The 14685-nt window shown below is 33.6% G+C and overlaps 1 protein-coding gene across 5 annotated transcripts in view; it reads right to left on the bottom strand.

The window, feature by feature from the left end:
* Positions 1-14685, bottom strand: part of EXOC6B (exocyst complex component 6B) — a 712186-nt gene that overhangs the window by 335208 nt on the left and 362293 nt on the right. For all 5 annotated transcript variants that reach the window (XM_067704728.1, XM_067704730.1, XM_067704732.1 and 2 more), the window contains 4 exons: positions 6774-6845; positions 5975-6072; positions 4279-4384; positions 3293-3402 (listed from right to left, as the gene is read on the bottom strand). In XM_067704728.1, coding sequence (XP_067560829.1) covers positions 3293-3402; positions 4279-4384; positions 5975-6072; positions 6774-6845 — 386 coding nt within the window. The remainder of the gene's footprint in view (positions 1-3292; positions 3403-4278; positions 4385-5974; positions 6073-6773; positions 6846-14685) is intronic.

The raw sequence follows: 14685 nt of genomic DNA, 5'->3' as shown, positions 1-14685 counted from the left end.
TATTTTTGGCTGCGTTGGGTCTTTGTTGCTGTGCGCGGGCTTTCTCTGTGGCGAGCGGGGGCTATTCTTCATTGTAGTGTGCAGGCTTCACAGTGGCTTCTCTTGTTGTGGAACACGGGTTCTAGGCGCATGGGCTTCAGTAGTTGTGGCATGTGGGCTCAGTAGTTGTGGCTTGTGGGCTCTAGAGCACAGGCTCAGTAGTTGTGGCACATGGGCTTAGCTGCTCCATGGCATGTCGGATCTTCCCGGACCAGGGCTCGAACCCGTGCCCCCCACATTGGCAAGCGGATTCTTAACCACTGTGCCACCATGGAAGTCCCCATAAGAATCTCAATACAGTAGTTTTTGCTGTTTTGAGAGCCTTGTGTTAAAGAAAACTAACTGTTTTTATTCATATTATGTCTTACACCTCATAATATAATCTCCCCACAATGACAGCTACGATTGCCAAAGTGATTTCTGTCACTCCAGGTTATAATGTAAATGTAGCCCAGGAAATAAGATAAACAGCAATTGAAGAGTAAAAGGCATCTGTAAACCAACCCCCGCCAAACTGAATATTTTTTTTTAAACTGTCAATGTTAAACATATCAAAGGAGTTTTCAGGCAAAAACTTAATATAGTTAAGCAGTAAAAAGACTTCTGAACAATTTACTCAGATTGTCCCTTTACCATATTACCTTTCCTGCAAAAAAGGATAGAAGAAGTCATTATGCAATGAACTTGTAATAATTTACATACAGTAACGTACCAAAAAGTACCTTAGAGACCATTCTCTGGTACTAAGTAACTTGATGGTGGTCATTTGAAGGGTAAAAAAGTTTTGGTTTATAATTTCCAAAGATAATCTCATTTCCAAAAGAACATTTCTATGAAATCAATCTCATTTTCAGAGAAAAGAACTAATTAATTACACAAACCTTGTGTTTCATTTTTTTACTTAGTAAGAATGGCTATCAAGCAAGTAACCAAAACTATTTTCCAATTGTCTATTTTCAGAGTTGTGTGGCACACCATACATCCACTCACTTCTTTCTTTCCTTCTTTCTTTCCTGTTCCTTCCTTCCTTCCTTCCTTCTTTCCTTCCTTCCTTCCTTCCTCCCTCCCTCCCTCCCTTCCTTTAAAATTTACTAAGCTGGGTGCAGAGGATATTGTGCTGAACAAAACTTAAAATGTTTCTACCCTTCAAGAGGCCTTTTCTTACATCCTCAATTTGTCTCAGACTCGGTTCTTATTTTGTTGCTGTATATTTTCATCACTTAATAATAATTGCACAGTTCCTCAATTACAGTAGGTACTCTTCGAAGACATGCATTTTCAGCAACTTAATGTCCTTACTACCAAGCACCATCTCACAAATAATAGATTACTCACAATGCATGATGAATAAAACAAATAAACAAAGGAGCTTATAGTCTAGCACACACAGAAACGCATAGATACAATAAACGCATAGAGCAATAAAATCTAAGATAAGCTATAATGACAGTATTCAGAGATTACCGAAGTAGCACAAAGGAGTCAGCAGATCAACTCCATTAGGGGTGGAAGTGGTCAAAAAGCTTCATTCAGCACATGATATTTAAACTGAATCTTGAAAGATGGTTAGAAGTGAGTCAGGAGCTTCAGAAGAGAAGAAATAACTTCAAGTAGAGAGAAAATCATGAGCAAATTAAGAGAGTTAAAAATAGCATGTTATGATCAGAAAATAGCAAACAGGCTGGTATGACTGAAGCATGGGGTGACAGGGAAATTACCCTGAGATATGAATCTGGAAAAGGTACAGGGGACTAGGTCAAGGAATGGGGGAGGAGGCAGACAGACAAATATGTCAGGCTAGAGTATGCCGTGAGAAATCTCTGCAAAGGTGAGAAGAATAAAGTTAAATGATAAGATTTGATTTTAGAAAACTTACTCTAGGGGACATACAGAATAGAATAAGGAAAACGAAAGGACAGATGGTTGGGAAAGTAAAGTTAGAGGTAAAAGAACAATTAGGAGACTACTTAAATAGTCCAAGACAAATATGACTACAACATGAATTAAAGCAGCCATACTGGGAAGAGAAAACTTTAAAGAAAAAAAAGAAAAACTGAAAAAAAGAAATCGATGTAATTTTGTCCTCAATTAGATTTAGAGAGGCTCATTTACAAATGAGTACTGCCCTCATTTGTTAAATGGTAATAATTAGTGCTTACCTCAAAGAAATATTATAAATTCCTGAGATAATGCATGTAAAATACTTCACAATATGATTGCCAAAGAATAAGGTTTATAAACATGGTAGTAATTATTTTGTTGATGCTGATGCTGATTGGATTTGAATCCTGGCTTGAATACTTACTCCCTGTGTGACCTTCATGAAGTTACTTAATCTCTCTTTCCCTCACATTCCTCATCTGTAACAATGGAGTATGCTCCCTAGTACCTCATAGATAAGTACTATTTTGAGCTTTATAGATGTAATAACATATTCATGAAGGGTTTATAAAAATTTAGACCAATATCTGAAACTTTATTTTTAAGAAAAATAGTTATTAATAGAAAATAGGAGTTGAAAATGATTCTCGGATTTCCAATATGGGCGAACGGTGATACTCACTGAGAGGAGGAGGCTCCTTTAAAAAGCCAATCATTCTCCTTCAAATTCTTTAAGATGAATTAAGTGTTCTTCTCAGTGTTTTGCAAGCACACTATACATATTACAACACTCACCATGGTATATTTTAACTGTCTATTTTCATGTCTATTATCCTCAGTAAATACGGATGATATCTAAGGGCAAAAAACTGTCTGTTAATCCTGCATCCCCAAAAAGCAGGATGCTTCTGGTATATAAACAGGCTCAATATACGTTAGTGAAATAATTAAACTTAAAGGAGATAAGAATTCCTTTAACAAGTCCAGAGAATATTTGGAAAGAATGGTATTTCCAAAGAATTTTACATGCTACTCCCCTACAGGCCTTAAATTTTCATCAAATAGAATGTAAAAAATAGTATATTATACTATTCTTTTCTAGTGAATTCTCACTAGATAGTGTTGAAATGCAAATCTGTAAAGAAAATAGCAGAGAATAAAGTAAATAATATAAACAAAAAGAAATTATTCAAGAGTTTCCAACTTTCCTTTTCACCATGACCATATACATATAGCAGTGCCACACTGTAAAGGGTTAATATTAAGACTTTCAAAATAAGAGCTAAGGGAACATCAAAAGTATTCCAGAATATTTATGTATATGGAGCCATAATCTCACTATCTGTTGTATTTCCATTGTTTCATACTATACCTTAGATGAAGATCTTCTGAAAACTTCAGACAGGCGTAGATAAATTCTTTAATTTGGTTGTAAACTTTTGGCACAAATTCAGAGAATGGAAACTTTTTTGGAAATGGTTGCTGTAAAAGCAAGAATTAATGAAAGCCAAGTCACAAACCAACATACATTGAAAATACCTATAAATTAATTAAAATGCAAAGGAAATTTTCTTCCACACTGTGAACTGCCTGCTTAACAATCTCAAACTAAAAGAAATATATTTGTGAAAGTTTTCTGATACTAAAAAGAATAAGATTAAATTAAATAAACAATAATTCAAATGTCCTCCAAAACCTGATAAATAAATTGTGATACATTTTCAGCAATAAAAAGTAATGAGTTACTGATACATGCAACAACTTAGATGAATCTCAAAAGCATTATGTTCAGTGAAAGAAGCCAGTCTCAAAAGGTTACATACTATATGATCCCATTTATAAGGCATTCTAGAAAAGGCAAAAGTGATGGATAGCAACAAGACTGGTGGTTGGCAAAGGCTGGGGGTTAGAGGAGGAACTGATTAAGAAGGTGTAGCATGAGGGAATTTTTTGGAATCATGGAACTGTTCTGTATCATCATTGTAGTAGCACATACATGACTCAATGCATTGTCAAAACCAATACAGTTATATAGTATGGTAAATTCTACTGTATGTTTTGGGGATAAAATGTCCTAAAAGTATAATAAAAGAAAGTATTTGAAAGTGTAAGCCAAAATGGAACACTTCCAGAAATCCCCCAAACACTTCAGAGGTGACAATACCCCAAAGCCATTTACTGATTGCCCAAACAGGAACTTCTGCTCTTCTAAGCCCTTCTAAGCCCAAAAATCATCCTTTGAAGGTGTTTTAGATTTCTAACCCATTGAGTTAGAAGTTATGCCTTTAATGAGACTGATACAAAGAAAGTTTTAAGGGGATGCCAAATCAGAGAAATTTATTTTAAAGTGTTCCTTACCTTTTCCAGCTCTGTATCTTGGAATGGGAATTGTCCTACCACCTTTTTATATATCTCTTCACTTGTTACTGGTATAGGACTGTAGTTGTCAGAATCAAGTATGTTTCTATAAAGAAAATAAAAGAAGAAAGGAAGGGAGGAGGTAAAAAGGAAAGAAGGGTTAGTTGATCACTACAGTGATCACAAATAATTTTCAGATGAGCTCCAAGAGTTGTATATCCACCTCAACCCAAAATAAATATTTCCCAGTCCCTAATCTATTCCTTTTATAATACAGCTATTTGGTCTCAGGAAAGGACATCTTTAAAAAAAAAAAAAAAAAAAAAAGGAAAATTACATTCTAAAACAAATGGAACACAATTATAAACATGACCTCATAGTATTTGAGATTTACAGGTCAGACAGAAAATTTTAAGGCAACATGTTGAAGCCTTAAGGCAAGTGAGAAGTAAATAATAAAAGAATGTGAGCTCTGGAGAAGGCAAAGAGGTTTTATTTGCTTTTATTAAAAAATAAGACATTTTTGATTATGTTCTTTAATTCTGTACTAGATCTAACTTTCAAAACTGGCAGATGAGGAGAAGCAAGTTCTATAATAAATCCAAATTATGTTCATTTACTTCATCTACTGCTCTACATTAAGAATGACTTTTTCTTCATCCATAGCTTTCGCCTCCTTAACTGGACTGGGGGTTCTCTAAAAGCAGAGAGCATACTACCAAAATCAAAAAAGAAATTTACTGAAGGCATCAGATCAGATGCTCTTAAAACCATGGATATATCATGTTACTAATTTTCAAGAGATAATCCTCCTCTAAATAAAACTGTATCATTAATAAACTGGGCTTTTAGAAACAAATGCTTATATTAATATATAAATGAGTTGCACTACATGATTATCAGAGACATGTTCATAAAATGTGAAGAGTAAGATTAAAGGGACAATGTAATATCTTAAAGCTATACGAACCTGAAAGTAGGGAAAGCTGATCTGGGGAAGAGGTCTTACAGTAAGCAGAAAGATCACTTTAAGGAGTAAAGGTGCAAAAGGAGAAGAAACAAGTGAGCTGACATGAGTTGTGTGCCAGGAAAACAGTGCAAGGAAACATTTGTAAGTGGAGGTGTAATACAATAATTTTCTTATTGTTGTATGCATGCTGCAGTAACTATTTAAATAATATGCTTCAAATACTGGATTGTAATAAATCTCTTCTCTGGGTATAAGAGAATAAAGATGATGAGGAATCACATGAGTGAGTCTTCAAAAAAGTTCCAAAAAAACTAAATTACTTGAAAGGGCTCAAAAGCCACTACCTTACAAGTGAGACATAGACTGGGCATGATCCTCAAAGAGAAAATCAAAAAACAGATTAAGAAGACACAAGGTGATCTGGTTGGTATGAACCAAGGTATATGACATTCATTCAAGAAAACAAAAAAGCCAAAATGGGATCTGGGGACTCCTCACATAGTAGGTACTAATATACTGAGACTGGATATCTCAGGAACTTTATTTGGGACACCACTACACCTTATTTGAATTCTTAATCATAACTGGGATCAGAGCTAGAAAAAATAAGCCACATATACTTATTGCTTATTACATCTGAAAAACCTTATGTATAAAGACGTGTGTACACACATGCATGCACACACGTGCGTGCGCACACACACACAACTAGAGACAATTTCTCACCTGAAAATACCTGACCACTTCTTTAGCAAAGTTTCACTATATTGATCTCTGATTTCTAACAGCATGTCAAAAAGCTGATTTACAGGAAAACCATACACCTGAAACAAAATAAGAAAATAGCTTCATTTCATAAGGTGATTTTTTTAAGCAACATGAGAGATTAGGCACTGAAAGATGTTTTTGTTCTTTGGCCAACAATTTAAATAAAACCATGATAAGAAAAATCTTTCATTCCCACCTAATATCTAGTGTTCATTCTTAAGAATTAAAAGATATATACCAATATAAGCCAGTCAGAAAAAAATTAAAAGATGAACATTAAAATTAATATATACTGGGTATAAATGTCAGCTAAGTTTTCCCTACAACTCCTTCTGTAAATCTTAGCAACCTTCAGGAATAGGGAGAGAAAATGAGAATGCTACCAATCTCACCCACTTCTAATGCTATTCTATTGAATATAATATGTGGTTCATTATTTAAAACAGTAGTTATGAAACTCCAAAATCACTTAGACATTAGATCTGAATTAAGGACATTTTGAAGAACTAAGGTAGTGAGTTCAATTAATTGATTTGCCTTGAGAAAAAAAGGGGGATGAGAACAATTTATGAGAACATAAACGGTCAAGGTGATGAGCAGGAAATGCTACAAAGAGATAAAAAGTTCTAGCTCTAGGAAAAGAAGAAACACAACTAAAAACTAAAAGTTACTTACTCAAGCTTAGATAGACAATGAAAAGATTTAGAGATGATGAAACAGTCATCTAGATAAGTCTGTGTAAACATAAACCACAAACCTGAAGTGTGTCAGCAAAAAGCACAATGAGGTTCTTCAAATCTAACACGAGGTTTGGATCAGAGCAGTAAGACTAAAGGAAATAAAAGACAATGAGGAAAACCACCTTTATTAAAAATAAAAGTAAATTTTAATTTACTCAACTGCTTAATGCTGCACCTGGTAAAGGCTCTCTGGAAAACCTTCCTGGTTTAAAGTAACACCAGATTCAGCCAGGGAAGAGTGAGTAAAGACTCCAATAATCCATGATCTACATTTTTAACACTTGGAAATTTAAAAACACACTTCTAAATAACTGTTTGGTTAAAGAAGAAATCAAAATTGATATTGCAGATTATTTAAAAATGAACAGCAATGAAATAGTTCAAATCAAAACCTATGGAATGCAGCTAACACCATTTTAAAAACAAATTACATCTTAAATGTGAACATTAGAAAACATAAAAGATTTAAAATAAACAAACTAAGCACTCAACTCATGAAGCTAGGCCAAAAAAGCCAAAATAAACCATAAATGAGAGAACAAAACTGATAAAATAACAAGCAGACATTAATGACATAGAGAAGACATGAAAGATTTGATCAATGAAACCAAAAGCTCAAGTTAAACATAAAATCAATAAAATAGACAAATCACAGTTAAGTCCAATTAAACAACAAAGAGAAAACAAAACAATACAAAGAATACAAAAACAAACATAAATACAGAGGAAAATACAAATTACAAATAAAGTCTATGTATAATCTCTTATCAACAAATTTGAAAACTGAAATGACATGGAAGATATCTTCTGTGGACAAGCTACAAAGATGTATATGGCACTATTTTTCAGTGACTTTGATAGTCAAATTCTCTTAATTATAGTTTGATTACTTGCCCTCTACTTAATTGCTCAGTTCCTGAAGGAGTGTTAAATTCTCCCACAATGGTGTGGTCCCTTGGTTTCTCTTCCTACTACTTAACAGTTTTTGTTTATATACATACTGATGCTTGCTTGTCCCCAGTAAATGGGTTATTGTCTTTTTGGTGGGTTAAAAATAATATCAAAACAAATGTTCCTCTCTTCTCCCATTTAATGGTCTTTAACTTCAATCCAATTTTCTTGAAGAATATTGCCCTTTTTGCTCCCCATTCTTTATTTTCAATCTTTCTGTGTAATCTTAATGTATGAATCTCTCTTAGTAACCAAACTATAATACTTTCCAACTCTGGCATTTCTCATGAATACTTACATATTTGGACCTATTCTAGCCATCTTATTTTAAGTTTTCTATTTTCAATGATTTCTTCTTTCTTTTTTGTTTCCTTTCCTGTTTTTCATTGGATCAGTGTTTTCAGATTATCTTATACTGGTTATTAATGTTATATACTTTCTGCCCACTGTTTATTTGAAATAATCTGGGGTTTTCATCTAAAAAATGTTTTAAACTTAAGCTTCTCCTCTTTTAGGGATTCTTAATAGCATAAACTTTACAAATAATCAAACAATCAGTTATTTAGATTTATCTATGAGTTTTACTCTCATTTTTGCACCCATTTATTTACTCCCATCCCATCTTGCATTTAGAATTTCTTTTTCATCTTTGGTAAAACATCAGTAAGACAGGATGGGTGAAAAGTAAACTTTGAACCCTCATGTGTTTGGAAATGCCTTTCTTTTGCAGCACTCAAACTAAAATACACAATTTCAGATGCGAGAAAACTGTCTGCCCTAATTTACCCTGCCTGACCAAAAAAATGCATCCTTTCAACTGTAATAATCTACTCTTTCTTTAATGCAGGGAAATTTCCCTCTTTTATTTAATTATTTAAGTCCCCTGCTTTGTGACTGTTCTTTCTTTCTAAATCCCTATTAGATACAACCAAAAATCTACATCAATTATCCATGTTCCTTAACTTTCCATTCATATTTTCCATCTCTTTGTGTCTTCACTCTATATTTGGGGATATATATTTGATTTTGTCTTCTTGATCACAGAATGATATGCCGTTTTATCTATTTAATCTTTGAATTAAATTTCTCTATTATGGTAGTCATAAATTTCCAAGAAAGCAATGTTTATCTTTGATTTCTATCCTTCTGTGGCTTGCTTCCTTCCTTTTCCTCCTTACCACGTTTTTTAAAATTGTGAATATAGTATACATAAAGAAAATAATAAATAAAACCTATATGTACAACTTCACCAGGCAAACAAAACTAAATAGCACCAGCATGCCAGAAGCTCCAAAACAACTTCTTTCCTCTCCATTCAGGAAAACATTATCATGACATTTATGATAATCATTTCCATGTCTTTCCTTCATGTTTTTGCTTCTTTGTACTTTTTAACTTAATAAACTTTATTTCTTAGATCAGTTTTGTATTTACAGATAAATTGAGCAGAAAGTACAGAGTTCCCATATATCCCTTCACACAGAAATTCATGCACAGATTCCCTTATTATAACATCTTGCATTAGTGCGGTAACATTTGGTACAGCTGATGAACCAACACTGACACACTGTTATTAACTGAAGTCCATAGTTTACATTAGAGTTACTCTTTGTGTTATATAATCTACGGGTTTTAACATATGTATAATGACATATTCCACCATTACAATATCGTAGAGAATAGCTTCACTGCTCTAAAAATTCCCTGTCTTCCACTTATTCATCCCTCCATCCCTCTCCCAAATCCTGGCAACCCTGATCTTTTTACTGTCTCCATAATTTTGCCTCTTCCATAATGTCATATAGTTGGAATCATATGAGTATATAGCCTTCTCAGATTGGGTTCTTTTACTTAGCAATATGCATTTAACTTTCCTCCACATCTTTTTGTGGATTGATAGACCATTTCTTTTTTGCCACTGAATAAATATTCAATTATAAGAATGTACCAGAGTTTATCCATTCACCTGCTAAAGGACATCTTGGTTGCTTCCAGGTTTTGGCTATTATGAATAAGCTGTTATAAACATGAGTGGGCAGGTTTCTGTGTTAACATAAGTTTTCAACTAATTTGGCAAATACCTAGAGTGTACTTGCTGGATCATATAGTAAGAGTATGTTTCATTTTGTAGAAACTGCCAAACTCTCTTCTAAGCTGGCTGTACCATTTTCCATTCCCATCAACAATGAGAGTTCCTGCTGTTCCACATTCTCTTCAGCATTTGGTGTTGTCAGTATTTTAGCCATTCTAATGGGTGTGTGGTGGTAGCTCATTGTTGTTTAATTTGTAATTCCCTGAGGACATATGTTGTTGAGCATCTTTTGTATGCTTTCCTGCCATTTGAATATCTTCTTTGGTGAGGTATCTGTTCAGAATTTTTGCCTGTTTTTTAATTGGGCCCGTTTTTAAATTTTTTTCTTACTGTTGAGTGTTAAGAATTCTCTATATATTTTCAGTACCAGACCTTTATCACATATGCCTGTCAGTTCATTCTCTTAATTTCATTGCTTTGTAACCATCTAAATACTCAGTCTTACTCAATATTTTCTTTCTCAATATGATGTGAGTGGAAAAAATCTGTATGTATAAATTTCTGTCTTGCTTTTATAATTCAACATTATACTTGTGAAACTCATCCATGCTACTGTATACAGCTATAGTGTGGGCATTTTCATGCTGTATAATATTGCATGTTAGGAGTTTAACCCAGATTGTTCATTTTATTACCAATGGACATTTAAGTCATTTCTAATTTTGAAAATCCAACAATGCTGGAATGAATATTCTTGCATGTGTATTATGGTGCATTAGGGCAAGCTTCTCAAGGGAATATAGTTAGGAAAAGTATTTCTGGTTCATGAGGATCTTCGATTTTAAAAGATGATGCTAATTTTTTTCAAAGGGGTTCTGAATACTTCATATCCTTATCAACATTTGTGTTATTAATTCTTACATAATGTTATCTCATTTGGTTTTAATTTGCATTTCAATGATGCACTAAAGTTGAGCATCTTTCACATGTTTCTCAGCCAAGTGAATTCCTTCCTTAGTGAAGTACCTGTTTAAATCTTTTGCTTGTTTTTTCTATTGTCTGTCTCTATTGTCATGATGAATAGTGAAATTTTTGTATTTTTTGTTAGTTCTTTGCTGATTTTTGTTGAAAACATCATTTCTCATCATATAGCTTGTTTTATCTACATCTTTCATTTTTTTGTTTTTTCTTACAGCTTTAACGCAGCTTAGTATTTAATGTATGAATCTTTTCCTTTCTGGTTAGTGCCTTTGGTATTTTAGTTAGGAATTCCTTCCCCAACCTGAATCATAAAGATATTCTCTTATACTATCTTCTGAAAGATTTATGGCCTTACATTTTACATTTTGATATTTTATCAACCTGAAACTCATTTTTTGGTATATTATTTCCCCCATACTGATAGTCAACTGTCCCAGTACTATTCATTGAAATGTCTGTCCTCTACCCACTGACCTGCGATACTATCTCTTTTATAAATATCAAAGATCTTTTTTGGAGGCCCTATATTCTGTTTCATTATTTATCCAATGACAGTACCGGAGTGTCTGGTACTCATTTAATAAGATTTCTAAATTAAGTCTTGATATCCAGCAGAGAAAACCCACCAACCTTATCTCAGTCTTAAGGAGTCTCTTAGCTGTTCCTGGCTTTTGTACTGGCTTAAGACCATAATTCAAAAAGAGCCACGTACCAAAATGTTCATTGCAGCTCTATTTACAATAGCCAGGAGATGGAAACAACCTAAGTGTTCATGATCGGATGAACGCATAAAGAAGATGTGGCACATATATACAATGGAATATTACTCAACCATAAAAAGAAACGAAATTGAGTTATTTGTAGTGAGATGGATGGACCTAGAGTCTGTCATACAAAGTGAAGTAAGTCATAAAGAGAAAGACAAATACTGTATGCTAACACATATATATGGAATCTAAGGGGAAAAAAAATGTCCTGAAGAACCTAGGGGTAAGACAGGAATAAAGACACAGACCTACTAGAGAATGGACTTGAGGATATGGGGTGAGGGAAGGGTAAGCTGTGACAAAGTGAGAGAGTGGCATGGACGTATATACACTACGAAACGTAAAATAGATAGCTAGTGGGAAGCAGCCGCATAGCACAGGGAGATCAGCTCGGTGCTTTGTGACCACCTAGAGGGGTGAGATGCAGAGGGTGTGAGGGAGGGAGACGCAAGAGGGAAGAGATATGGGAACATATGTATATGTATAACTGATACACTTTGTTATAAAGCAGAAACTAACACACCATTGTAAAGCAATTACACTCCAATATATTACAATCAGATTGCAAAGGTACTCATCCTCCCAAAAATAAGATTATTGAGATTTTGACTGCCACTGAATTAAATTTATAGATCAATTTTAAGAGAACAGATATCTACAATAATAACTCTTCCAATCAATGAACATGCTATTTCAATTTTATTTAGGTCCTCTTTAATTCCTTTTCGTCTCTCAAAAACATTTTAGAATTTTCTCCATGGAGGTCTTGAACATATTTTGCTAGATATATTTCTACTACTTTTAATGTATGCTATCGTATCAATTTTATCTTTTAAAAATTTTAACTTTTCAACTTTTACTCCTGGTTTATAAAATGACAGTTGATTTTGCATAATGATTTTGTATCAGGGAACATGCTAACCTTTTCCATTAATTGTAATAAATTTTCTGTAAATTCTTTGAATTTTCAATGTACAAAAATATATCATCAGCAAAAATGACAATTTTGTTTCTTCCTTTCAAAGTTGTATTTTTTAATTTATTTATGTTTCTATCTTTACAACAGTAAGCACGACTTCAAATACAATACAAAATAGGAGTAATGGTAATTAAATATGATACTTATTATAGGTTTTTGAGGATAGATTTTTATCAGTTTAAAGAAATTCTCTTATGTTTTCAATTTACTAAGAGATCTTACCATGAATTTATGGTGTGTTTTATTAAATGCTGTTCTGTATCTATTGAAATGATTACATAATTTTTGTCCTCTAATCTATTAATTCATTAAATTATGTTAATAGACTTTGTAATATTGAACTAAGCTTGCATTTGCAATGATAAACTCAACATATTAATGCTTTTTGTAAACTGCTGAATTCTGTTTTCTAATATTTTATTTAAGATTTCTGATCTATATTTATGAATAAGCCTGTATATTTATGAGTTTATGAGTTCTTATACTATCCTCATCTGGCTTCATTATCAAGATTACACACACCTCATAAATGAGTTGGTGTTTCCTCTTTTCTATTCTCCAAGAGTTTATGTAAGATAGGAATTCAAGAAAAAAACTCCCTAGACCTGAAGATTTCTTTAAGGGAAGAATTTTGACTGCTTTTTGTTTACTTCTGATTCAGTCTTAACCTGAAAAGAATAGTTCTTTCCAGTTTAATGTGGGGGAGGGCACCATATTAGACTCTCCATCCCAGATAGGCCCCAGAGACTATCAAATCTGAGTACAAATTGCCTGGACTAACAAGTAACCTCAAGGCAAATGCACTTAAACACTTAAGTGTTTAAGTCTATCTTTCTGGACCTCTGGACTCTCAATCTCCCCTGGATTTGGCCTGGTAATTCCTTAATAACCTTACTAAGCACTCTAGACTTAAACAACATCTTACATGCAGTACATAAAGCAGTACTTTTAGTTGTTTCAAGCTGAACAGCTGCTATGAATGACCTAGCTTCCTATATTCCTAAAATGAGAAATAATTATTACTTTATAAATTTATCTCCCAGTCCATGAGTTATTTGTATTTGCTAAAGAATAGCTATGCAATTTGTTTATTATTGTCTTCTATTTGATGTAACTGGTTTTCCTCAAATATTCTACAACTCGGCATTTGTTTATGTTTAGAAATGAAGGACTAGATTGACTAGTATGTATAACCGGTATGGGTTTCACCCTCTGCAGCTTTTAAGTCTGTTTTCCAAAAACTGACTACAGGCTCTTTGTAGGTGGGTGGGGCAGATGAATCACCTTGCTCAAAAAGTAGTACTAGAGAACTTCACTAATCATGTTATCATCTCTTTATGTTGATGGTAAGGTTGGCCAAAGGAATTGGGTAACCTGCTGTCTAGCCAAGATTTTTAGAAGGTAGACCTCTAAATAATTTCCCTTAAGATTTCTCGCAGCCTCATTCCTGCTCATAACATTTGCTGACTGAATTTAGAGTGTTCCTAGATTCCATTTGGAACAATGTTTCCTACTTTGACAATACCCTCTACACCATATTTAATGCAATATTTTCTTTTCTCAGGTGGAGTCATTATTCTGATTCCTTCTGTTTTCTAAATTCAAAGAAATTTTTCAAAACTTCTGGCCTATAGAGGTACTTTGCAGTGTTTCTCTTTTTAGTTTTTCTTACATGTTATTTCAATAGCAATTTGGTTAGAGAGCTGCACGACATATATGCTTAGTACACCCTTTGACTCAAAGAAATCTAAAATATGTGTGTCTGTGGGGGGGTGGGTATGGATGTGGGTGTGTATAAAACCACTATTACAAAGCATGGAGCTGATCTCCCTGTGCTATGCGGCTGCTTCCCACTAGCTATCTATTTTACATTTGGTAGTGTATATATGTCCATGCCACTCTCTCACTTCGTCCCAGCTTACCCTTCCCACTCCCTGTGTCCTCAAGTCCATTCTCTACGTCTGTGTCTTTATCCCTGTCCTGCCCCTAGGTTCTTCATAACCTTTTTTTTTTTTAGATTCCATATATATGTATAGCTGATTCACTTTGTTATAAAGCAGATACTAACATACCATTGTAAAGCAATTATACTCCAATAAAGATGTTAAAATCAATCAATCACACACACACACAAAAACCCCACTATTACAGTATACACTCTTGTCTGCCCATCACATAATAAGAAAAAATGTCCAATATTTAATAGCTACAAAACATGA

The sequence above is a fragment of the Pseudorca crassidens genome, chromosome 14 (assembly GCF_039906515.1).
Source record: "Pseudorca crassidens isolate mPseCra1 chromosome 14, mPseCra1.hap1, whole genome shotgun sequence".
NCBI lineage: Eukaryota > Metazoa > Chordata > Mammalia > Artiodactyla > Delphinidae > Pseudorca > Pseudorca crassidens.
Note: the sequence above shows the minus strand (reverse complement) of the source record. Positions and strands in the feature narration are given on the sequence as shown.